The sequence below is a fragment of the Podarcis pityusensis genome (assembly GCF_964106645.2).
Source record: "Podarcis pityusensis genome assembly, chromosome: 5".
In the NCBI taxonomy this organism is placed as follows: domain Eukaryota; kingdom Metazoa; phylum Chordata; class Lepidosauria; order Squamata; family Lacertidae; genus Podarcis; species Podarcis pityusensis.
This window is the reverse complement of record NC_138032.1, coordinates 829,702-855,150: the sequence shown is the minus strand read 5'-3', so window position 1 is coordinate 855,150 and position 25,449 is coordinate 829,702. Positions and strand designations below refer to the sequence as shown.

Below are 25,449 nucleotides of genomic sequence, written 5' to 3'. Positions count from 1 at the left end.
GCCTCACCTGTGCAGGTAACGACAAAAGCACAGGGCAGGGCAGCCACCTCTCTCTCTCTGACTACATGCATCAAAGAAGCAACATCTGCTTAGCCAAAGCAAAGGGACTGTCTCCTTATGAGATAGTTTCTAGGTATGTGTTACTTTTCTAAGCTAAGTCTGCCTTCTGGGATCCGATTGTGAACAGAATGATGTGTGAGTAAACCTTTTTATACTTTTATAGAAGACTGTGTCGTGTCTTAACTTTTATGAGGGAATAAGGGGAAAATACCAGAACAGTTATTAGAGAGGCTTTAGCGAGCCTGAGCAAACACATCCGCTGCGAGTTTAAAAAGGGGAATGTTACTCTGCTAAATTGTGGAACTTGTTGTAAAGGCTATAATCAGACAATATATCCTCTCCTGCATCCCTGAACTTTCCCACAGATTGGAGAGAGGCAGGCTGCATGTTCTTCTGAAAGCCCGTCCCAGGCTGAAGTGTTCCAGGTTTATTGGCCCACGTTACAGGTTCAAGGCCCTGCACAGCTGGGAAGCTTGAGGGACAGCTATGTGAATAAATGAAACGAGGGATGTAAAGCACTTTGCACGCTGATTGGTGCTGGGGGAAAGGACATGTACTCCCAGCCTCCTCTGGAGAGCCCTGGCAGCCCAGGGGCCTTTGAAACTGGGGCAGGGAGCTCAGCACCGAAGGGACCCCTCTTTCACTGGCTTCCAGCACCCCAACCGGCTCTCCCACCTGTAACCATCACGCTCCGGATGCGAGCGGCGCTGAGCTCCTCCAGGACGGGCCTCGTCTCGCTTTTCAGCCGGTTCTCCAGGATCAGGAGTCCCAGGAAGGTCAGGCCAGACTCCAGCTGCTCCCTTGGATGGAAGAAGCAGGCGAGTCAGGGCTACAGAGATCCAGCTGGCCGCATCCTGAAGTGGCCAAGCTGGCGGGGAGCAGAATGAGGCTCCGAGTCAGGCCTTTGCCCTTGAACTAGGAGAGAAGATTGCAAAAGGCCAATGCTGGACCTGGGAAGCCCTTGGTCTGATCCTGCTGCAGAGCTCTTCTTGGGAGCCCTCCTGGATCAGGCCAGGGAGGGCTGCCCAGTCCAGCATTCTGCCTCCCACGGTGGGCAACCAGTTGCCTCCACGGACCTCATGGCAGCAGCCACCCAGCCTCTGCTTGTGTGCAGAAGTGGGCCACCAAGATGACCAAGGAAGGAGATTGTGATGAAACATCAGGAATGAGGGTTGGGTGGTAACAGAGAGGGGAACAGACCTCCCTGAGATTGTGGAGGACTCTCCTTCCTATGAGGGCTGCCTGCCAGGGTTTCTTGAGTTGAAATTTTAGCATTGCAGGCTTTGGAACTAGACGACCCCCAGGTTCCCTTCTATCCCCGCAGGCTGATGACTCCATGAGTTTTCAAGGCTGCATAACCCAAATATCTCCAAATGTGGAAATGGCGAGGGAGTGGGAACCAACCAACCACATGGATTTTGCTGTCTTCAAAAAACAGGCAGCACCTCCAGCCTCAGAGGCGAGTTCTAACTCCTCAGGCGCTGCTACGGAGTCTGGGCTTTGCTTTCTGGCTCTGCTGGACCCGTGACTTTCTCCCGGCTCCCTCTGGGTTTAGCTAGTTTTTAGAACAGGGGTCCCCAAACTAAGGTCCGCGGGCCGGATAAGGCCCGAGGGACTCGTTTATCCAGCCCATGGTGAACCCTGCCGCCCGCTGCCGCCGCCCCCTCTTACTGGCGCTGTGCTGCACGGCTGCCCACTTCCAGGTCAGAGGAGCACCTGAAATAGCTTGTGCGCATGCGCATTATTTCCGGTGCACATCTGGGTCAAAGGAGGCCCGTGCACATGCGCACAAGCTATTTCCGGTGCTCCTCCAACCCAGAAGTGCACCTGAAATAGCGTGTGCGCATGCGTATGGGCATGCGCTCCCCCGCCCTCCAGCCCGCCGCATGATCGGTGCTGGAGACACCGGCCCGAGGCGCGGTAAGTTTGCTGACCCCTGTTTTAGAATGACCTCTCTCTCTCTCTCTCTCTCTCTCTCTCTCTCTCTCTCTCTCACGCGCACACACACACACACACACACACAGGCGTTCTCTTTTACCTTGTCAGAGAAGCCACTTCCATTCCCGCCGGCAGACTTTTTTGCGCCAGCCCAATGACTCTGAAGCCCCGAGAGGTGTAATGCTGGAGTTTGCTGGGGAAGGTGTCGGGCACTGGGGATGCAAGGACAGAAAGAGAGTCTGCTAGAAGTGGCCCCTCCAGCCCCAGGCCCTGCTCTCATAGACAGGGCCAGCTCCAGCTTAGGGCCCCACTCTCTTCGAGCCCCCCCCCCAAAAAAAAATTAAAGGAAAAAACCTGGATGTACATTTCAAAAAAAATAAGATAAAAAACAAATACAATTAAACCTACATACCGCAACAGTGTTTTGTGTTGTGTAGGCTCCTAGGATGTAAATAATGGGCTCCACCTGCTCACCTGCTCCCTAAAATCAGTGGCGTAGCGTGGGGGGTGCCAGGGGTGCCGGCCGCACCGGGCGCAACATTTGGGGGGGGGCGCGTTTGGCCGGCCCTCCTGGAGGAAGCAGGAACCCCACTGTCCTCAGACCTCCTCCGAAGGCTGGCGGTGGGGCGGAGAGACCTCCTCCCCGCGCCAGCCTTCAGAAGGCTGCTCCGAAGCCTGGCGGTGAGGCGGAGAGACCTCCTCCCGCCGCCAGGCTTCGGAAGGCTCCTCCGAAGCCTGGCGGCGGGAGGAGGTTTCTCCGCCCCACCGCCAGCCTTCGGAAGGCTCCTCCGAAGCCTGGCGGTGGGGCGGAGAGACCTTCTCCCCGCGCCAGCCTTCGGATGGCTGCTCCGAAGCCTGGCGGTGGGGCGGAGAGACCTTCTCCCCGCGCCAGCCTTCGGAAGGCTGCTCCGAAGCCTGGCGGTGGGGCGGAGAGACCTTCTCCCCGCGCCAGCCTTCGGAAGGCTGCTCCGAAGCCTGGCGGTGGGGCGGAGAGACCTTCTCCCCGCGCCAGCCTTCGGAAGGCTGCTCCGAAGGCTGGCGGTGGGGCGGAGAGACCTTCTCCCCGCGCCAGCCTTCGGATGGCTGCTCCGAAGCCTGGCGGTGGGGCGGAGAGACCTTCTCCCCGCGCCAGCCTTCGGAAGGCTGCTCCGAAGCCTGGCGGTCGGGCGGAGAGACCTTCTCCCCGCACCAGCCTTCGGAAGGCTGCTCCGAAGCCTGGCGGTGGGGCGGAGAGACCTTCTCCCCGCACCAGCCTTCGGAAGGCTGCTCCGAAGCCTGGCGGTCGGGCGGAGAGACCTTCTCCCCGCACCAGCCTTCGGAAGGCTGCTCCGAAGCCTGGCGGTGGGGCGGAGAGACCTTCTCCCCGCACCAGCCTTCGGAAGGCTGCTCCGAAGCCTGGCGGTCGGGCGGAGAGACCTTCTCCCCGCACCAGCCTTCGGAAGGCTGCTCCGAAGCCTGGCGGTGGGGCGGAGAGACCTTCTCCCCGCACCAGCCTTCGGAAGGCTGCTCCGAAGCCTGGCGGTCGGGCGGAGAGACCTTCTCCCCGCACCAGCCTTCGGAAGGCTGCTCCGAAGCCTGGCGGTCGGGCGGAGAGACCTTCTCCCCGCGCCAGCCTTCGGATGGCTGTCCTGAAGACTTGTGGTGGGAGCAGTGGCGTAGCGTGGGGGGTGCAGGGGGGCCTGCTGCACCTGGCGCAACATCTGGAGGGGGTGCGGAAGAGACTCGAGTGCTAAAATCCACGGGTTAGGGGGCGCAAATTACTTGCCTTGCCCCGGGTGCTGAGAACCCACGCTACGCCACTGCCTAAAATATCCCTGCTTTGCTCCTTTCTATATATAGGGTGCCTACATTCTGCATGGACTGGTGGCATGGCAACATGTGCAAATGGCTTGAGATAACCTATTGTTGTTTTTTAGTCGTTTAGTCGTGTCCGCCTCTTTGTGACCCCCTGGACCAGTGAATGCCAGGCCCTCCTGTCTTCCACTGCCTCCCGCAGTTTGGTCAAACTCATGCTGGTAGCTTCCAGAACACTGTCCAACCATCTTATCCTCTGTCGTCCCCTTCTCCTTGTGCCCTCCATCCTTCCCAGCATCAGGGTCTTTTCCAGGGAGTCTTCTCTTCTCATGAGGTGGCCAAAGTCTTGGAGCCTCAGCTTCAGGATCTGTCCTTCCAGTGAGCACTCAGGGCTGATTTCCTTCAGAATGGAGAGGTTGGATCTTCTTGCAGTCCATGGGACTCTCAAGAGTCTCCTCCAGCACCACAATTCAAAAGCATCCATTCTTCGGCGATCAGCCTTCTTTATGGTCCAGCTCTCACTTCCATACATCACTACTGGGGAAACCGTGGCTTGAACTATACAGACCTTTGTTGGCAAGGTGATGTCTCTGCTTTTTAAGATGCTGTCTAGGTTTGTCATTGCTTAGATACCTATGAGGTCCATAAATTACCATATAGCATATATTCAACACAAAAAACAGCGACCATTTGTTGTGGACAAAGGACAGCTGGACATATTAAGGGCCCCATTACCTTCAGTAGCTTAGGGCATCATCAAACCTCAATCCGGCCCTAATCACAGGGGCCGACCAGGAGCGCCAGAGGGAAACCTGCGAGCAGGATCAGAGCACAAGAGCACATCTCCCCTCCTGCTCTTTCCAGCAACTGAGATTCAGAAGCATCTCTGCCTTTCCTGAGAGACCCTTCTGCCCATGTGCAGAGTGCTTGAGGCCAGAGCCTCTCCATTCCTCCGTTTCCGCATCCCTCCATGGCAGGGCAGGATCCTGGCTCAGGGCAGGTCCCCAAACTTGGCTAGCCAAGGAGGGGAGGCAAGTCCCAGTCCTGAGAGGCCTTGAGCAGGTTCTCCGCAAAGACGACCGCCCAAAACTGGCATGGGGTAGGGGGGAAAGAAGGGGGCAGTGCCTGCAAAGCTGTCGGTCACCTGTCTCTGGCCAGCAGAAGCCGACCACTCTCTCGGGCGCCCCCTTCATGTAGACGCGGCGCTCCCCACCAAACTCCTGGGCGACGACGGACATCCTCTGCAGGGCTGAAGAGAACGGGAACTGGCGCAAGATGGCCACGCCGCCCATGGCAGCAGCACCCTGGGGAGACAGGCAAGAGGAACAGGGCACCGGGTGCAGCGAGGAGGGAGAGGGGCTCCTGGCCAGGGGTCCCAGGGGTCGGACGGCAGGGGTCCTGGAGCATAGCTGTCAACGTTTCCCTTTTTTAAAGGGAAATTCCCTTATTCCGAATAGGATTCCTCGCAAGAAAAGGGAAAAGTTGACAGCTATGCCCAGGAGCAACTGCAGGGGGCACGACTTGGATCGGGGCCGTGGCACCGCGGGAGGAGGGAGTTATTCACCCCCCCCACGGAGTGTTTTCCCGATTATAATCACACACTCCGAAGCCGCCCTGACAGCAGCCGGGGGGCACTTAAATCTAGAAAAGGACTGGACCTGGAGAGCAAGGGCAGTGGTGAAAGTGCTAGGCTTGAGTTCGAATCCTTGCTCAGCTATGATGGGCTGGTCGCTGCCTCTCCTTGGGCAGGAAGAGATTCATTAATTCCAGAGGAATGCAGAAGTGGAGGGAGACGGACTTCTGGGTCAGCAAGTTGCCTGATCTGCCTCCCCGCCCCCCACTCTACCTGTCCAAGGTGAGTGACAGACACCTGGGCTCACCTGTTGGGCCTTGACTCCTGGCCTGACTATCACGGCACCTGCCCATTCTCCATCTTCTCTGCTGGAATCCTCAATTTCCTGTTTATTCAAATTAAAAACAACAGCAGATCCCAGTTAGGATTAACGTAGCTTGCACTCATTTAAACGACAAGTTAGCTAGCAGATTTAAAAGAATGAAATGATCAGTCTGGGAACTTCGGGGGGGGGAGGGGGCGCCTTCATCCCTCACATTTATCTATTCATATTTATTTCACCAAATTTGTAAGCCGCTCAGTTGTAAAAAGATCAAAACACATCAAAGCAGTTTACAATGAGAATGAAACAATGAAAAATGATAAGTAAAAACAACATTCAAAAGATAAAATCTGCAATGGACAATAAAAAACAGGTCAAAACATACATTCACATTCCCTTTTTCTGGTGGCCTGGCCTGAACAAAAACTTAGCAGGTGCCAAAAAAAGGTACGGGGGGGGGGGCAAGAATCCTAGAACTGTAGAGTTGGAAGGGACCCCGAGGGTCATCCAGTCTGACCCTCTGCAATGCAGGAATCTTTTGTCCAGAATTGGAGCAGGACCAAGGAATAACATCAGCTCCTGATAACCAGAATACGGGTCATCATCCAAAAATATTTAATTTGGAACTGAATAATTGGCTCTTTTGATTGTAGCATGATTTGGTATCGTATTAATGTGCCCAGATTGGATTGTTATTAATGAAAAATTAATAAAAATTATTTATATTAAAAAAGGGAATATTTTGTCCAATGTGGGACTCAAACCCCACAACCCTGAGATTAAGAGTCTCATAATCGTATTGTTAGCCCAGAAATGGAAGCAAGAAGAGATTTTGACGAAAGAAGAATGGCAGACAAAATTGATGGACTATGCAGAATTAGATAAAATGACAAGAAGGATTTGAGACCTGCGGGACCAGAGATTTACAGAAGATTGGAAGAAATATACGAACTATTTGAAGAGCAACTGTAATCAACAAATTACGCTAGTAGACTACAAGAAGCTTTGTAAAGAGAAATGTATGAAGCATTGCAAATTAGAGAAAGAATAGTGACATCAGTTATGAGTTAAATGTAATTGAGGAAGTGGGAAATGAGTATTTAGTGATTAGATTGGAAAATTTTCAGATGAGATTGATGGAAGTAAAAAAAAAATTGTATAAGATGTTAAAATATGTTTAATTACTGTTGAAAGTGATATGCTGAAAATTAATAAAAATCTATATAAAAATAATAATAAGAGTCTCGTGCTCTTCCGGCTGAGCTATCTGAAAAGCAGTCTCTACCAAAAGTGATCCCTGTGCCCTTGGAGGGGAGAGCAGGGCAGAGGGAGGCTCTCCTGAAGGAGCAACTGGGTGCAAATTGCTTTCCCACCCGGCCAAGCAGCGCTCCCACCCCCACTGCCCCCCCCAGAGCTGGCACACTCCCCCCCCCCCCCCGAGCCCTGAGCTTCTGCACAGCAAAGAGAGAGCTTCACCCAGCCGGTCGCCTCGAACATCTTCAGGTCCAGCGGATCTCCCTGGATCTTCCCGTCCAGGACCACCAAGGAGTGGCAGCTGGCCATGGCTCCGCATGCCAGGCCCCAGGGCAGCGGGGGGCCGGAGGAGAGGCAGTGGGCAGCCTGGAAGCTGCGGGGAGAGAGGAGAGCAGGCGGCATGAGGCAAGCAGGGCGCCCAGAGGGACCGGCCCAACAGCTGCCTTGGACAAGGACGGCCCAGGTGTGTTTCTGAGCCTGCAAAAAGTCTTCAAGTCAAGAATCACAGAACCGTCCAGCTAGGAGGGGCCCCCAGGGGTCATCCAGTCCAACCCCCGCAATGTAGGAACCGTAGCACAGCGCAGCGTATTATTGGTCATTCTAAACCACCCTGGAAACTGAAGAGCTGCGTGGAAATATGAGACGACAACAAGCAACATGTTGGCTAATAATATACTGACATTTCAATCTCAGTACAGTGGACGTTCGGGTTGCGAACGTGATCCGTGAGGGATGCACGTTCGCAACTCACAGCGTTCACAACCCACAGCAGCACGTCTGCGCACATGTGGGTTGTGATTCGACACTTCTGCACATGTGCAAAGTGTGATTTAGCGCTTGTGAGCATGAGTGACCGCCGAAACTTGAAAGTAACCCGTTCTGGTAGTTCTGGGTTTCGGCGGTCTGCAACCCGAAAAAACGCAACCTGAAGCATCTGTAACCCAAGGTATGACTGTATTGTATTTGAACATAATGGATTTCATTTTATATTATTGCTAACAGATGGAGAATTATCATTGAAACAGTTCATTATCCTGGAAGACCTGTCCTGTCTGCTGCTGTGCTCGGAGCACCCTATTGCGACCCATCATCTCACGTTTGTAGGACATTGACTGTGGAAAGGCCTTCTGCCTCCATTGCAGTGATCTTTGACAGTGACTTCCCACTCCTGCCATTCCTGTTCATGGAACATTGATTTGATCCTTATTAGTTTGTGACTCCATGCACATATTATACATCTTCTGTGTATGAATTTTGAAACAATGGACCCTCTGGATACGAATTCAATTCATTCCAGGGGTCCGTCTGCAACCCGAAAAGTCCGTAGGCAGAGGAACCCCTTCTGCGCACGTGTGTGGCATGATTGAGCGCTTCTGCGCATGCATGCGGTGTGGTGAGCACTTCTGCGCATGCGCGCAGGGCAAAACCCCAAGTATACACTTCCAGGTTTGCCGCATTCATAACCCGAAAGTTAGGTATCCAGAGCGGTACGTAACTTAGAGGGTCCACTGTAGTGTTATAAAAAATACTGTCAGTATATTATTAGCTGACGTGTTGCTTGTTGTTGTTCAGTGTGTTCTGTTTGGCAACACAGGGAGTTTTCTTTGGTGGAAATACAAGACAGGCAGGTACCTCTTTCCTTTGGCCAGGACCAGCCCCCAGAGATCCAGTCCGTCTTCAGTTAAGGTGCCAGTCTGGGGAGGGGCAGGGGAATTGGTCAGAGGTGCCAGGATGGCAGGCAAGGACAAAACAAGGCATTGCAAGTCCTGAAGCTGGAGGAGGAGGAAGAGGAGCCATGGGGGAAAGGGCAGCTGGCCTGGGGACCTTCCTTGGGGGGTCAGGGGCCTCATCAACAGAGCTCAGCATGGAGGTAACCCCACCCCACTCCCGGGCTCCTAGAGGGCTTCCCACTTGGCGCTCAAGGGCCCCTTCTCCCTTGGGTGCTGTGCTCCTTCGGACGCAGGGCAGAGGCTGAGAGCAAGCGTGGTTTAGCTTCATAGTCAATTACCGTATTTTTCGCTCTATAAGACGCACCTTTTCCCTCCTAAAAAGGGGAAATGTGTGTGCATCTTATGGAGCGAATGCAGGCTGTGTGGCTATCCCAGGAGCCAGAACAGTGAGAGGGATTGCTGCGCAGCACTCTCACTTGCTGCTCTAGCTTCTGGCTTAGCCGCGCGAAGCCTCTTCAGGGCATGGGGAGCCTTCATCCCGCTGCCCTGAGGAGGCTTTGTGCGGCTATCCCAGAAGCCAGAATAGCAAGAGGGATCGCTGCACAGCGGTCCCTCTTGCTGTTCTAGCTTCTGGCTTAGCCCCTCTGTCCCTTCCCCCACCTCCCGGAAAAGCCCCCAAGAGCCAAACACATGCTCCACACGGCTTGTGAAAGGGAGCGCTGAGCAGAGCCTGGGATGCAGACAGGCTCTGCTCTGGGCTCCCTTTAAAGAATATTTTTTTTCTTGCATTCCCCCTCTAAAAACTAGGGGCGTCTTATGGGCAAGTGTGTCTTATGGAGCAAAAAATACGATGCACTGTTTGAAATGTGCATTTTATATTTGACTTCACTTAGCAATGTGGTGTGTGTGGCTTTTTTTGAAACGTTTAAGTTTATTTTGGTTAACTTTGTTTGTGTTAAACATGTTGACCTCCCTTGTAATGTTTTATTTTGAAATCTTTACTATTTAATTTTCTCTGAATTATGTTGCTTTGACTGTACGCTCTATATTTGACTTTCTTCAGAATGTTTTATGGATGTTTTAATATGCTGCAAGCCACTTTTAGGTTTTTCTGAAAAATATAAAGCGGGATAGAAATGAAATACTGCTACTACAGTGGTACCTCTGGTGGCGAACGGGATCCGTTCCGGAGGCCCGTTTGCAAAATGAAAAGAGGGCAACCCGCAGCGGCGCATCTGCGCACGCGCGGGTTGCAATTTGCCGCTTCTGCGCATGACACCATTTTGTGCTTCTGCGCATACGCGAGCAGTGAAATCCGAAAGTAACCCTTTCTGGTACTTCCGGGCCGCCGCAGGACGTAACCTGAAAGAACGTAACATGAAGCAGACGTAACATGAGATATGACTATACTACTAGTCTCAAACTGGGAAGAAATATTCTCCTCCAGGAGCACTGCAGCTCTGAAGACCAGTCGGAATTCAGATTTGCACCCCAAAAGCATCTGACTGGACGCTGGACGGAAGGAGGGTGTGGCACTAGGCTGGGGTGGCCATACCTGGACTGCTTGTGAACATTCTGCGGCTTCCCATCAGCCAAGCCAAGAGCCTTGAAGACCCCCGAAATCCTCCAGGCCAAGGGGGCTTCCTCTCCCTGCTGACTCCCCAGCCGGGCTGCCGGCTCCCCTCCCCGTGCACCTTGTCGAAGCAGATGAGGTTCAGCTGGCCGCACACATTGATCCTCTGGGGGCTGATACAGAAGATCCCTTTTTTCTTCAGCCGCCTCTGGGTGTAAATGATCCCCGTGGTCAGCGCAGCCGGCAGGGCGGGAGGGACCGCAATGGTGATCACGTCCAGCGCCTTCTTCACCACCTCGCCAGCCTCCTCCTGGCTCAGGGAAGGGAGCAGAATTAGCACCCAGAGCAGCAGGGCAGGTTGGAAAGGCCACGTGAAACCCATGGCTCCTACCAGCCTCAATGGCTATGCTCTGCTTCCACAGCAATAATAATAATAATAATAATAATAATAATAATAATAATAATAACAAAAACTAACCAACAAAAAAACAGTCCTAATGATACCAACCAAGAAGGCAGCCCCCAAGTAGAGGGTTCAAAATTCAGGGGCCCCCAGTAGACACTGGCAGTGACATGCTATATATATATATATTTCTGTTTTACAATTTAAAATACTCATTTTACATCCTTAAGTTATCAATGACTTCCCTTCTTCTCTTTCTGTGGTTCATTTTACATATCATAAATCCCAGCATATTTCACAGAAACTAGACCATTCAGTATTCCATTATTGCATCCGTCAAAAAAAATTTACACTGTTGAATTTATCTTAATGCTGCCAACATTTTCAGCTATACACACTTATTTCCCATATATTCAATAAACATTTCCCAATCTTCTCTAAACACATGTTCTTCTGGTTCCCTTATTCTATATGTTAAGTCTGCGAGTTGTGCATATTCTTTCAGTTTAAGTTGCCACACTTCTTTGGTTGGGACCTGGCTCAATTTACATTTTGGGGGCCAACAAAACAAAACACGGGCTGCAGTGGTAGCACACATAAATAACCTTTTTGACACCTAGGAATTTCAGTCTGAATTATCCCCAACAGAAAGGACTCTGGGTTTTTTGGGGAAAGTACTTTTAAACATTTTTTTCAATTCATTATGGATCATTTCCCAATACTCTTTTACCCTTTTACAAGTCCCCCACATATGGCGGCGACACTGTTTAGGGGATCAACAAATACAAGGAACAGAGGGAAAAAGGAAATGGCCACATGGGCAAAAGTTGGAATGTGTTTGGAAAAATAAAAGTCTCCTGCCTTCATTTTAATATGAGATTCTGATGAACTTTCAGGCGTCTCAGAGAAACCAGAAACATGGTGCTGCCGGAAAAGTACTAAAACCAAAATGTCAAAACGGCCACGATGCAAAATGCTCAGCCGTCACATCTAGATGAAGATGATGCACTTTCCAGAACTGGTGAAGCTGACGGGAAAAATCCCAAACCAGCATGATCAAGTATTCCAAAAGGATTGCAGTAAATATCTGAAAGATATTTCTGAAAGATATTTCAGTATATCTGAAGGAGCGTCTCCACCCCCATTGTTCAGCCTGGACACAGGTCCAGCTCCGAGGGCCTTCTGGCGGTTCCCTCCCTGCGAGAAGCGAGGTTGCAGGGAAGCAGGCAGAGGGCCTTCTCGGTAGTGGCACCCGCCCTGTGGAACGCCTTGCCATCAGATGTCAAAGAAAAACAACTACCAAACTTTTCATAGAATCATAGAATCATAGAGTTGGAAGAGACCACAAGGGCCATCGAGTCCAACCCCCTGCCAAGCAGGAAACACCATCAGAGCACTCCTGACATATGGTTGTCAAGCCTCTGCTTAAAGACCCCCAAAGAAGGAGACTCCACCACACTCCTTGGCAGCAAATTCCACTGTCGAACAGCTCTTACTGTCAGGAAGTTCTTCCTAATGTTGAGGTGGAATCTTCTTTCTTGTAGTTTGGATCCATTGCTCCGTGTCCGCTGTTGGAATTCTGCCTGGGTCAGAGGAATGTGCCACAAGCAGGCACCGGCAGATATTCCTGTCGACCTCCCCGCGTCTCCCAACCTCTGCTGATAAGCAGGCGAGGTCCGGCGATTCTTCTCAGATGTATGAGAGGAACACACCGTTCTTCCTCTCTCCCCTTTGGTGTCCCCAGGGAGGGGAAAGAAGCAGACAGAAAACTATTTACATCATTTATTTCTGCCTCTTACATCAGTACAGAGAATCATGTCTGCACTCAACAACAGCAAGAAGAAAAAACTCCTCCCAAGTACATCCAGTACGGGTCATATGACTCACACACACTGAGCTAACATCCGGTGCTCAGTACAGAATGGACTGCCCCTTTGTTCCCATGGCAACAGTCACAAACATCCTGTCTGGCTTTCCAGCCACAAGCAGCTGGCTGAGCTGCTAAAGCCTTTGCTTGCTGCAGCATTGGTGCTTTATGGTAACATACTCCCCCTAAAGTATCAATGTGTGCTGCGAGCAAAGCGTCATCCAGAGAAGAAAACAAACAGTTGTTATATTTATAACATTCCCCTGTTGTTTCAGTTCCACCCTTGGAACTACCCGCCACTGGTTTAACCAATGTACCTCTCTGGTTGTGTGACTTCGCATTACCTTGGTTAACACCTCTCTGTTGTGCCTTTGTCTCTGACTCAGACACAGCTTCAATCTGTCCTTGGTCGTTTACAATAGCAACATATGCAAGGTTAGCAAACTCCTTTGAATACCTCTTGGGTGGTACACCCTTTGTTGCTCTCTCAGACCTACGTAAGAGGTTCTGATCCTCTGTGCTCACTGGTTCAACCTTTGGACTCTGTCGAGAACCAGTAGCAATCAGTGGTTCTTCCTTCACCTGTGAAGGTCTATCCATTGTGTGAGATTTCCTCTCAATGACTGTGACAACTGAACTCTCTGAGCTATCAGTGTCATCATCAGTACTACTGAACTCAATAAGATCAAACTCATCATCATCATCATCATCGTTTCCTGTGGGAAATGTCTGTACTACCCGCTCTTGCTTTGGAGCACTCTCTAGGAACTTTGTGAGAATCACCTGACCAGATTCAGACAAAATTACTCTGTAGAGACCCTTTTCATAACCCACAAAAATGCCTCTGGCATTCTTTACACCACCTGGAGCTTCTGTTCTCACATGAGACCCGAAAACCTTAAAGTAGGCAACAGAAAGTTTTCTATTGAACAGCTTCTCAAAAGGAGAACATCCCAACTCTGTTGAGACTTTTCTCAACCACACATGAAGATAGGACGCTAGCGATTCGGCCCAATATTCATGTGGCAAATGTGAACTCAGCAATTGTGCATTCATTCCCTTTTGCAATTCTTTGTTCACTTTTACACAGACCCCTCTGTTCCACGCTTCTTGCGAAACTGCCACTTTGTGGTCTATCCCTTTTCCATCTAGGAACTTCTGAAACTTCTGTAACAGAAAAATTTGCTTGTCATCTGTGAAAAGACAATCAATGTTAGCATCATGCATATTTTTAACCTTGTCACAAAACTCCTGAAACTTTTCTAAAGTTTCTTGCGGTTTCTCCATCATATAAACCCAAGAATAATTTGTGAAACAATCCACACATACAAGGTAAAATCGTGCACCGCCTCTAGATGGCTCTAGAGGACCAATCACATCAGCATACACCCGCTGAAATGCTCTGTCGACCTTTTTCGTCACCTTCCTGGTGCTCACACTGGTCACACCTGCAAGAGAGATTTCGTTAGAAACAGAGGAATTACATTTCATGTAATCACTTTGATCAAAAGTCAACAAATACAGTCCATCTTTCTCTTTGGCAGTAAGAAACAGTTCTCCATCTTTGTAGATCTTGCAGCTTTTAGCATCATAGGACAGTTTCAGTCCTTTCTTTGCAATCTGCGACACGCTCAGCAGATTAAATCTCAGTTCTGGAACCAGGTAAACATTGCTTATAGTCAAGTTCAGACTCTCAAGATACACAGTCCCAATTCCGGTTGCTTCCAACTCTTGACCGTTGGCCTGTTTCACAGTGAAGCTTTGCTTCTTCAACGTCGAAAACAGTCCTCTGTGCGGGCACAAATGTTTTGTACAGCCCGTGTCGATTATGAACGAGTTCCCAACATCTGGCGTGGTTCCTTTCGCCATCATAGCCTTTGCAGGTTTCACCTGGCACTTGGTACGGCTTTTGCCTGACGCCTGAGGCTTCGTAGAGCTGCTCTTTGCTCCTCTTGACTGGCGCGGCTTCTTACAGTTTCGCTGTAGATGCCCAGTCTGTCCACAATTGTAGCATCGGACAGCACTCAATGCTACACCATGCTCTCCAGTAGCATCAGCAGTGGGGAAATTAGAACTCTGTTCTTCCCTCCCCCTGTCTTTTTCTTCCAGTGCAGCAAGTCTGTCGTGTTCATTCAGGACCACAGCACAAACTCTCTCCGCGGTCAGCTGCGCGGCCGGTAGGGAACCAAGCTGACTGGCAACAACCTTGTAGGTGCGGCTAAGGCTGTTTATCATCATGAAGCAAAACACTTCCTCCTGAAGACGGAAATTGCGTTCCACCATCTGTTGACGCAGAAACTTCATTTCTGTCAGGTGCGCTTGAACATCTCCATCAGGCGCAAGTCTCAGATTGGTCAATTTCTCAAAATACAGCAACGCTGAAGAACCAGCATCTCTCTGATGCGTTGTACGCAGCGTGTCCCATACCTCTTTCGCATTTTCTAAATGCTGAACATGCACCAACTGATCATCTGAGACACACAGAATTATAGCAGTCCTGGCCCTTACGTTCCGTGATTCCCAACCTCTGGTTGGTGCTGCAGGGATGGGGTTTTCAATTACATCAAAAAGCCTCTGATTCTGCAGCAGGGCCTTCATCTTTACAGACCAAGATGAATAATTGTCATTGGTTAAGGAAGGTGGGCAAGGCAAACCTCCTTTCTTGGCATCCATCTTGAAGCCAAGCCTCCAGCTCACAATGTCAAACAAACTGTAAAATCCAACAGTCGTTTTTTCCTTTCTCACGCAGCAAACTGCAAATTGTTTACGCTCTTTGCACCTGGCAGCTAAACTCAGGCTGCTATTGAAAAGTCCCTTCCAAGAGCTCGTAAACCTTGTAGCCAAAACATTCTCTGATTTTGTTTCGCTTTCCCAGGCTCACACTCAGAGTCCAGCCCCTTTGCCAGTAACTTTCCGTTACCTAGCAACAATGCATTTCATTGGGACTCCTTATCTACCACAAAAATTTGTGGAATGCAGGCCTCTTCCTCCGGAGCTTTTGTTTTCTTTGAAACGCAGCTCCGTGAACCAGGGAATTAATCTTCCTGCGTTCACACTTTTAGCCCGAAATGCAGCATACCTTGAGCTCTGTTGCTCTGGAAAACACCTCTTCTTTCCACCAGCTGTCTGTGGAGCCTCTGGCTGTTCTCAGACGCTTCTCTTCCTCCTTGGAGCAGAGGAGGACAATCCACCAGCCTCTCATGCAGATGTCCGATGAATCGCAACCATCCGAAGGCTGCCACTGTTGGAATTCTGCCTGGGTCAGAGGAATGTGCCACAAGCAGGCACCGGCAGATATTCCTGTCGACCTCCCCGCGTCTCCCAACCTCTGCTGATAAGCAGGCGAGGTCCGGCGATTCTTCTCAGATGTATGAGAGGAACACACCGTTCTTCCTCTCTCCCCTTTGGTGTCCCCAGGGAGGGGAAAGAAGCAGACAGAAAACTATTTACATCATTTATTTCTGCCTCTTACATCAGTACAGAGAATCATGTCTGCACTCAACAACAGCAAGAAGAAAAAACTCCTCCCAAGTACATCCAGTACGGGTCATATGACTCACACACACTGAGCTAACATCCGGTGCTCAGTACAGAATGGACTGCCCCTTTGTTCCCATGGCAACAGTCACAAACATCCTGTCTGGCTTTCCAGCCACAAGCAGCTGGCTGAGCTGCTAAAGCCTTTGCTTGCTGCAGCATTGGTGCTTTATGGTAACATCCGCTTCTCTGGAGCAACAGAAAACAACCTTTCTCCCTCCTCTATGTGACATCCTTTTATATATCGGAACATGGCTATCATATCACCCCTTAACCTCCTCTTCTCCAGGCTAAACATGCCCAGCTCCCTTAGCCGTTCCTCATAAGGCATCGTTTCCAGGCCTTTGACCATTTTGGTTGCCCTCCTCTGGACACGTTCCAGTTTGTCAGTGTCCTTCTTGAACTGTGGTGCCCAGAACTGGACACAGTACTCCAGGTGAGGCCTGACCAGAGCAGAATACAGTGGCACTATTACTTCCCTTGATCTAGATGCTATACTCCTATTGATGCAGCCCAGAATTGCATTGGCTTTTTTAGCTGCCGCATCACACTGTTGGCTCATGTCAAGTTTGTGGTCAACCAAGACTCCTAGATCCTTTTCACATGTACTGCTCTCAAGCCAGGTGTCCCCCATCTTGTATTTGTGCCTCTCATTTTTTTTGCCCAAGTGCAATACTTTACATTTCTCCCTGTTAAAATTCATCTTGTTTGTTTTGGCCCAGTTCTCTAATCTGTCAAGGTCGTTTTGAAGTGTGATCCTGTCCTCTGGGGTGTTAGCCACCCCTCCCAGTTTGGTGTCATCTGCAAATTTGATCAGGATGCCCTTGAGTCCATCATCCAAGTCGTTGATAAAGATGTTGAATAAGACCGGGCCCAAGACAGAACCCTGTGGCACCCCACTAGTCACTCTTCTCCAGGATGAAGAGGAACCATTGATGAGCACCCTTTGGGTTCGGTCAGTCAGCCAGTTACAAATCCACTGAGTGGTAGCATAGTCAAGACCACAGAAGACATCTGAAGGCAGCCCTGTTTAGGGAAGCTTTTAATGTTTGATGTATTACAGTATTTTAATATTTTTTTGGAAGCTGCCCAGAGTGGCTGGGGAAGCCCAGCCAGATGGGCGGGGTATAAATAATAATTAATAAATTATTATTATTATTATTATTATTATTATTTAAGCAATTAACCTCACCAGCAGGGGTGTCTGAAGACTTGCAATGAGAAATTTTCTATCTCTCTACCTTTATTTAAATTTTGAGCCATTTTGTAATGAGTGTAATTAGAACTGGAAAACGTATAAAATGCAGTGATATAAGGGTTAATTTTGAAAGCCCTGAGGCCGGAGGGAAGGAGGTTGATAGGCTCTAAAGAGCCAGGGAGGAAAAGTAGATAATAATGATGTGAATGTATAATATTAAATGGAAAATAAATAAAAATTGTGTGTGTGTGTGTGTGTGTGTGTGTGTGTGTCACATCTGCGCAAAGAGTGTCTCCCTGGTTTCTGAAGGGAGGGGTTTCTGAGCAGGGTTCTCCCCTCCCCCTGGAGGATCCCATGGGAGATCCACTCTTTGGGCGCCAACCACTCACCCCGTTGAGGACAAAGACGCAGACGGCATAGACCATCCCGACGGCCGCGATCCCAATGAGGCAGAGGAGGAAGCGGATGCCATCCCTGTAGAGGCGGAAATTCAGGGACTTTGGGTACAGAATGGACCTCACCAGGTCGCCTTTCGCTGTGTTGAAACCTGGAAGGCAGAGCAGGAGAAGCTGAGAAGAGCCTGGGCTGGATGAGGCCAGTGGCCCACCCCGTCCAGCACCCTGCTCCCACAGTGGCCGAGCAGATGCCCCAGTGGGGAAAATCTGAAGGCAGGATCTGAGCACAAGGACAACTCTCCCCGCCTTTGTTTTCCAGCAACTGGGATTTGTGGGATGTGATCCATGAGAGGCAGTCAAGTACAACATTCTTTGTAATGCTAGAGCAGACATGCGAGGGAATGTTTGGTCCAGCCAGTCGAAACTTCCTGTTCCTCCTGGCTGGAACATCCTTGCTTTGCATGTGACTAAAGGTGGGCTTGACCTTACCTGTCCAGGTAACAAAAGGACAAGTCAAGCAGCAATTCCCTCTCTTTTTGACTTCCTTCTTTGTTTGACCAACTTCTAGCTAGGACTGCTCTGCTAGCTCTCAGCTAGCAAAAGCACTGGGATTATTCTCCCATATGGGGTAGATCCACACGTACATATTTGTAACTAAGTCTGCCTTCAGGAAGCCAACTGTGAACTGATGTGAGTAAACTTCTTTTATTGATTTTGAATAAGATTGTCGCATTCAAAGTGTTGGTGCTGACCTTGAAAGCTTTAAACGACCCCGGCCCAGTAGACCTGAAGGAGCGTCTCCACCCCCATCGTTCTACCCGGACACTGAGGTCCAGCTCCGAGGGCCTTCTGGCAGTTCCCTCCCTGCGAGAAGCGAGGTTACAGAGAACCAGGCAGAGGGCCTTCTCAGTAGTGGCGCCCGCCCTGTGGAACGCCCTCCCATCAGATGTCAAGGAAATAAGCAGCTATCCTATCTTGAAAAGACATCTGAAGGCAGCCCTGTTCAGGGAAGATTTTAATATTTAATGCTGTATTGTTTTTAACACTCGATTGGGAGCCGCCCAGAGTGGCTGGGGAAACTCAGCCAGATGGGCGGGGTATAAATAATGAATTATCATCATCATCATCATCATCATCATCATCATCATCATCATTTTAAGAGGGATTCAAGGGAACATACCAGGAACATACAATTCAATCTGAGACAGACTGAATTGTATAATAGTGAGAGGCTCACACGAGCCTGCAACCAGCTATCTGCTGTGCATGTAAAAAGGGGAATGTAACTCCGCTAAGTAAAGGATCTTGCTAGTGCAAGTTAGGAAGGGTATTAATAAACAATATATCCTCTCCTGCCACCCTGAACATTCCCCCAGGATTCAGAAGCATGACCGCCTCATATAATAATGTGATGCAATGTAATAATATCTGAGGGCAGACCAACAGCCCTCCTGGCTAGTCTTCTCTTCCTCCATGAATTTGCACAATCCTTTTCTAAAGCCATCAAGATGAGTGGCTGTTGCTGCCTCCTGTGGGATGGCACCCAAAATGCAAACAGCAAAAGGGGAGCCTCAACGCCCAACAGCTCTGAGTTACAAGTCCCTAAATGTGGGGCTGGGCTCAGGGTGGGGTTAGGGAAGGCTTGGGAGTTTGGGGCTGCAGTTCCCGAAGTGAGGGTTCAGGGCAGAAGATGAGAAGTGGAATATGGAGATAGTGGAGGCTTGGTTTCTCTGAATGGTTAATTGATGGTTAATTATTATTTTTTTAAATACGGTTTTTGCTATATGCCTTTATGCAATAAATACTGTGAATCACTTTGCTTTTTCTCCCCTGTGAACTAAGGTAAAAGGTAAAGGTACCCCTGGACAGTTAAGTCCAGTCACAGACAACTCTGGGGTTGCAGCGCTCATCTCGCTTTATTGGCCGAGAGAGCTGGCGTACAGCTTCCGGGTCATGAGGCCAGCATGACTAAGCCGCTTCTGGCAAACCAGAGCAGCGTACAGAAATGCCGTTTACCTTCCCGCTGGAGCGGTACCTATTTATCTACTTGCACTTTGACGTGCTTTCGAACTGCTAGGTGGACAGGAGCAGGGACCGAGCAACAGGAGCTCACCCTGTCGCGGGGATTTGAACCGCCGACCTTATGATCAGCAAGCCCAAGAGGCTCAGTGGCTTAGACCACAGCGCCACCCACGTCCCGTCCCCACTGTGAACTAGCAGCATATAAATATTTTTGTAGATGAATGACATAAATAAACCTTGACTAGTTGTCTTCCTTTTGGCTCCCCCTGTATGGATTGGGCTAGGAAGCTTGCTGGAGAGCAGAATCTCACCCCCTTCCCTCTTTGTAGACCGCAGCCCAGGACTCCACCATGTGCTCAGGCGAAGGGGAGGGGCACATGGGGTAAAAACGATGCCATTCACCTTGCACAGGTGAAGAGAGCATGTCCGGGGGGGGGTCGGATTCTGCAAAGCCCTGAAGCCACTCCAGAGCCCCCCTGGCTCATCTGGGAGAAGGGCCCCCAGTTCAGATCTGGTGCCTGGACTGGGCCAACCCAGAGGCCTCTCTGCACTGACCTTAGGGACGGAGGAGAGAGGGAACGAGATGGCTGGGTGGTCCCCCATCAGGGATTCCTGAGCTGCGATTCCTGCATTGCCGGGGGTTGGGATGGATGGCCTCTGGGGGCCCCTCTCAACTCTACAGTTCTACAATTCAGGAGGTGACAGGGTGATGCTCAGCAAATGGGGCAGAAGTCCCCTCCCCCCGCCTCCCCCCAACGCCCTGCTCCCGGCCAATGCTGTCACCCACCAGTCCGCAGAACGACGGCTCTCACTGGACCCTTGGACTGGATGACCTCCGTCCCACAGAAAAGAAGGTGTCTCCGGAAATCCTCCGCACAGCTCTCTCGCCAAGGCCGGCCGCTGTCCTGGTCGTCCCCGGGCAAGCAGGTCTTTGTGACTGGGATGCTCTCTCCTGGAGGAGAGCAGACTTGCATTAAAGAGGCAATGGGGAGGACTAGAGGACCTCTGGGAATCCCTTCCCAGTTCTAGGATTCTGTGCAGTGCTGGATTTACGTATAAGCTCAACAAGCTCTAGCTTAGGGCCCCAGTCTCTTGGGGGGCCCCAAAAAAAATGTAAAGGAAAAAACTGGATGCACATTTCCAAAATATAAAATAAAAACCAAATAAAATAAAACCTACGTACAGCAACTGTGTTTTGTGTTGTGTCGGCTCCTATGATATAAGTCAGGGGCCCTGCCTGCTCGCCTGCTCCCTCAAATATCCCTGGTTTGCTCCTTTCTATATCTAGGGTGCCTACATTCTGCAACTTTTAATTATTAGTAGTTTGAATCATATATTTACACCTATTATTATTTCATGTTATAGCACGTTTCTAGAGACTAGTTTATGAGTCTTTGTAAACTGCGTTTCTAAAGGAACTTTTGTTATTGCCAAATGCCAATGTTAAGTTAGTTATGAATAAAAAACCATTTTAAGTTAAAACTTAATAATTATTTCACCATTAATAGACTTCTTCTTAACTGTATTTCGGTTCAACAATTGCTTTGATAAAATACATATTTTGTGATGTGCAAATGGCCTGAGATACCTATGAGGTCCATCAATTACCATATAGCATATATTCAAAATGAAAGAAACAGCGACAATTTGTTGTTGACAAAGGACAGCTGGACATGTAAAGGGCCCAATTAGCTTCAGAGCTGAGGGCCGCATTCAACCTCAATCCGGCCCCGATTTTGTGGCAGCTTCTGCCTCTTCCTGCGCTGCTGAGTCTGGCTCCTGGCGCTTGGCTCTGGGGCTGCCACTTTCCCTGGGCATCTTCACCCAGGCACAGCACCCTTGCCCCCTGGGAGCATCCCTCAGCCGCACAAGGTGACACCACCCTCCTCCTCCTCACCTGTCAGCATGGCTTCGTTCACAACGCACTGGCCATGGATCAGGACGGCGTCACAGGGCAACAGGCTCCTGCCCCCTCCCAAAACCAGGGTGTCTCCGGGCACCAGATGGCGAGATTCCACCTCTTGGACACCTGGTTGGAGTGGAGAGAGGCAAAGGTTTCTCTGGAACATCAAGAGGAGTGAGTAGAAGCTGTGGGGCAGGAGCCCCTTCTCCCCCCCCCCCCGCATTCACCCCAATTCTCTTGTGGGGTGACTGGACGTCTTCCTGTTACAGTGGTATCTTGGTTTAAGTACTTAATTCATTCTGGAGGTCCGTTCTTAACCTGAAACTGTTCTTAACCTGAAGCACCACTTTAGCTAATGGGGCCTCCTGCTGCTGCCGCACCGCCAGAGCCCGATTTCTGTTCTTATCCTGAAGCAAAATTCTTAACCTGAAGCACTATTTCTGGATTAGCGGAGTCTGTAACCTGAAGTGTATGTAACCTGAAGCGTCTGTAACCCGAGGTACCACTGTAATTGTTTGTGCATCACACACTTTCCCGTGCATTTCCCCATTACTTTCCTAGCTGCAAAAGGAAGATTTCTTGCACTAGAGGGACAAGAGTTTTATTCCACTTGAAGTTAATTTAGATGTTGTATAACACCCCCTTCCAAACAGCTGCCAGTTCATTTCGGCACCCAATCCAAGGTGCTCCCGTTCGTGTTTAAAGCCTTAAATGGCTCAGGCTTGGGTAATGTGTGCTCAGAAAGTGCATATAGTAGTCAAAGCAACATACAGAAATGTGCGTTGGGCAAAATTGCATACTGATGTGCTATTCACTGATGCAGAAATGTGGGAAATGGAGAAACGGAGAGAAACCAGAAATGCCCCTCCCTGCTTCCACATGAGGACTTGGTCTGCAAACTGTTATTTAATGCATCCTTACTGTGCCAGCTTCACCCAACCCTCTTGGTGACTCAGGAAAGTCTGCCATGCCCCACACTTTCTGGATTCGGGCTGCACACACCCCACACGTCTAAAGCATATTCCCCATTCCCCACCACTCTGGGAATCCAGGGAACTGTAGTTTAACACACATACCCGAGCCACAATTCCCAGCACCCTTAGCCAACTAGCAGCTTCTGCTAACAGCCCTGAGGCAGCTGCAAGGATTAGAACCCGGGTCCCCTGCCAACATGAGCTCCTCGCACAGGAAGGACCAGTGAATTTAAACAAAGAACCACCGAAGCATTTAGCACATCAGTACATTTCCTCTGGCATTCGGAACCTCAGGTTTTTCTGCTTAAAATCAGGCAGCAGCAACTGGGCTTCAGGTCAGGTCTCTGGTTCCATGGTTAATCATTTGGAGGAAATTGATCTTTTAGTGTAGCAGCACCTGCCCTAACTGAACAGTGGAGCCTCCATTGTCCTTCTTCCTTCTTCTTTGGCAATCCCTCATAGCCGAGTAAGATTGTCTTCCATGAACACAGTTTTAAAAGTGAGTCCGTAAGTGACTGTGGAGGCCAATTCTGGATCCACACGTCCTTCCACAGTGGGGACATTGGTTTCCGGACAGGAGTTGATCCCGGTGTGGATTTGCCAAGCGTGCCTTCCTCTTGGCACGTTTCTTCCTTGCGTCCCGAGTTTGAGTGTTTTCAAAGCCCAGGACACCTTTGGTCAAGGCTGTTCTCCAACTGAAGTGCTCGCAGGCCAGTGTTTCCCAGTTGTTGGTGTTTATGCTACATTTTTTTAGATTTGCCTTGAGACTGTATTTAAATCTCTTTTGTTGACCACCAGCATTACGCTTTCCATTTTAAAGTTTGGAATAGAGGAGTTGCTTTGGAAGACGATCATCAGGCATCCGCACAACATGACCAGTCCAGCAATGTTGATGTTGAAGAATCATTGCTTCAACGCTGGTGATCTTTGCTTCTTCCAGTACACTGGCATTAGTTTGCCTGTTTTCCCAAGTGATGTGTAAAAATTTTTGGCGACCCCCTTGATGGAATCTTTCGAGGATTTGGAGATGGCGTTTAGAAGTGGTCCATGTTTCAGAAGCATATAGTAAGGTGGGAAGTACAATAGCTTTGTAAACAAGCATTTTGGTTTCCCTGCAAATGTCCCAGTCCTTTACTGACTTTACTCCCTTGTCCTACCTAAACAAAGACAAAGCGTTCCTTTCCTTGGAGCTGAGCAGATGGGCAAACAGAAACACCCATCTCAAGGGCCAGGTGGAGAGGGAAGGTGCATTAAAATGTGGGAGGTAATCCATTGGAGCAGCCAAATACAACATTCCTTGTTTGCGTAGAGTGGACACAGACAGGGGGATGTTTGTCCAGGCAGTTGAACTTCCTGGAGCATCCTCCGCTGCATGTGTCCAGGTAGATCATTATCAAACCTTTTATTGGCATAACATTCAAACATCCAAAACAGATCAATACAGAATTCCCACTTCCCCAGTGGCACAAAACATTTGCTAAAAGAAAGGAGGCAGAGCAGTCTATTGTCACATCTCTAGGTCTCCAGGGAGATCAGACGTCTGCAGTGTATTTCAACGACAAAAAACCAAAGAGAGATATTTAGCCACTAACTTGGTGAGCTCCTGATCATTCCCCAGTGATGGAAAATGTATGACCTCTGACTCTGGTTTCCATTTGGGGATACAGAGTTGATCCAAAAATTGCTGACCGAGATCAGCATATAGTTTACAACTGAGAACCATATGTGTGAGGGTTTCCACCAGGTGGTCTTCACCTGGGCAAGTTCTTTCTCCTTCCCCCCTGCCTGAGAACATTCCCCAAAGGAGGTCGGATGGATTTGAATTAAACCGGGCCAGCAAAAATGCCCTTCTTTCTTGAGGGTTAAGCAGAAATTCAAGGTAATTGTGGTTAGTTTCATGTGCCCAAGAAAGCTGAAAATAAAGAGGGGAACATGTTTTCTCTGCTGCTACTGTTAGTGACCAGGTAGATGGGCGTGACCCTTGCAGACCCCACAAAAGCTCCAGTCACCCTTTTTTCTCTTGGACTGCACTGCTGGCTCTCTGCCAGCAGCACATGGGCTCATCCTTACAAGGATGTCAGCCACACTGTATCTGTAACTGCAAGCTGAAGCCTGCCTTCAGGGATCCAACTGTGAACTGAATGTGAGTAAACTTCTTGTTACTTGTAAAAGAAGCTTCTTGTATCTTTCTTCTTTTTAGGAGGGATAAAAGGGGTCTTACCAGGAATATACTCCAATCTGAACGAAGCCAGATTGGATTGCTAAAGTAAAGAGATTCAAATGAATCTACTAACTAGCTTTCTGCTAGATATTCAGGGGCGGAGGAAGGGAGGTGGGGGGGCGGTTCTCCCCGGGTGTCACCACTGAGGAGGGTGACAAAATGCCGGGTGGCACTCACCACGGAGCCTGTAGCGCCCCTGAGCCATGTGTCTGTCCTGCCCAAACAGTCCACCTGCTGCCTCCCCCCCCCAACTATAGGGTGGCTGAGTGGGAGGAGGCAGGCAGACTCCAGAGGCCCCGCAGTGCGCCCCGCCCCATGGGTGGCTCGCTCTGCCCCTGGGCGCTCCGCCCCAGGCGCCCTTGCAGCTTCCTCCACTGCTGTGTGTTTTGGGGAATGCACTCTGCTGTTGACTCACAAGCGTGAGAGAGGAAGGATACTATTAAATCAATATACAGTGGTACCTCGGGTTAAGTACTTAATTCGTTCTGGAGGTCCGTTCTTAACCTGAAACTGTTCTTAACCAGAAGCACCACTTTAGCTAATGGGGCCTCCTGCTGCCGCCACGCCGCCGGAGCACAATTTCTGTTCTCACCCTGAAGCAAAGTTCTTAACCTGCGGTACAGTGGTACCTCTGGATGCGAACAGGATCTGTTCCGGAGCCCCGTTTGCATCCTGAAGCGAATGCAACCCACGTCTGCGTGGGTCGCGATTCGCCGCTTCCGTGCATGCTCGTGACATCATTTTG

General features: G+C 49.9%; 1 protein-coding gene across 4 annotated transcripts in view; it reads right to left on the bottom strand.

The window, feature by feature from the left end:
* The window catches only part of LOC308478107 (putative cation-transporting ATPase 13A4), a 56,900-nt gene that overhangs the window by 13,586 nt on the left and 17,865 nt on the right, over positions 1-25,449 (bottom strand). For 2 of the 4 annotated variants that reach the window (XM_081007387.1, XM_081007388.1), the window contains exons 9-18: positions 21,504-21,635; positions 20,394-20,558; positions 17,579-17,736; positions 10,306-10,494; positions 8,574-8,635; positions 7,164-7,314; positions 5,673-5,750; positions 4,937-5,096; positions 2,099-2,210; positions 736-860 (exon numbers count right to left, since the gene is read on the bottom strand). In XM_081007387.1, the coding sequence (XP_080863513.1) occupies positions 736-860; positions 2,099-2,210; positions 4,937-5,096; positions 5,673-5,750; positions 7,164-7,314; positions 8,574-8,635; positions 10,306-10,494; positions 17,579-17,736; positions 20,394-20,558; positions 21,504-21,635 (1,332 nt within the window). The remainder of the gene's footprint in view (positions 1-735; positions 861-2,098; positions 2,211-4,936; positions 5,097-5,672; positions 5,751-7,163; positions 7,315-8,573; positions 8,636-10,305; positions 10,495-17,578; positions 17,737-20,393; positions 20,559-21,503; positions 21,636-25,449) is intronic. The other 2 variants (XM_081007389.1, XM_081007390.1) reach the window with 2 other exon arrangements.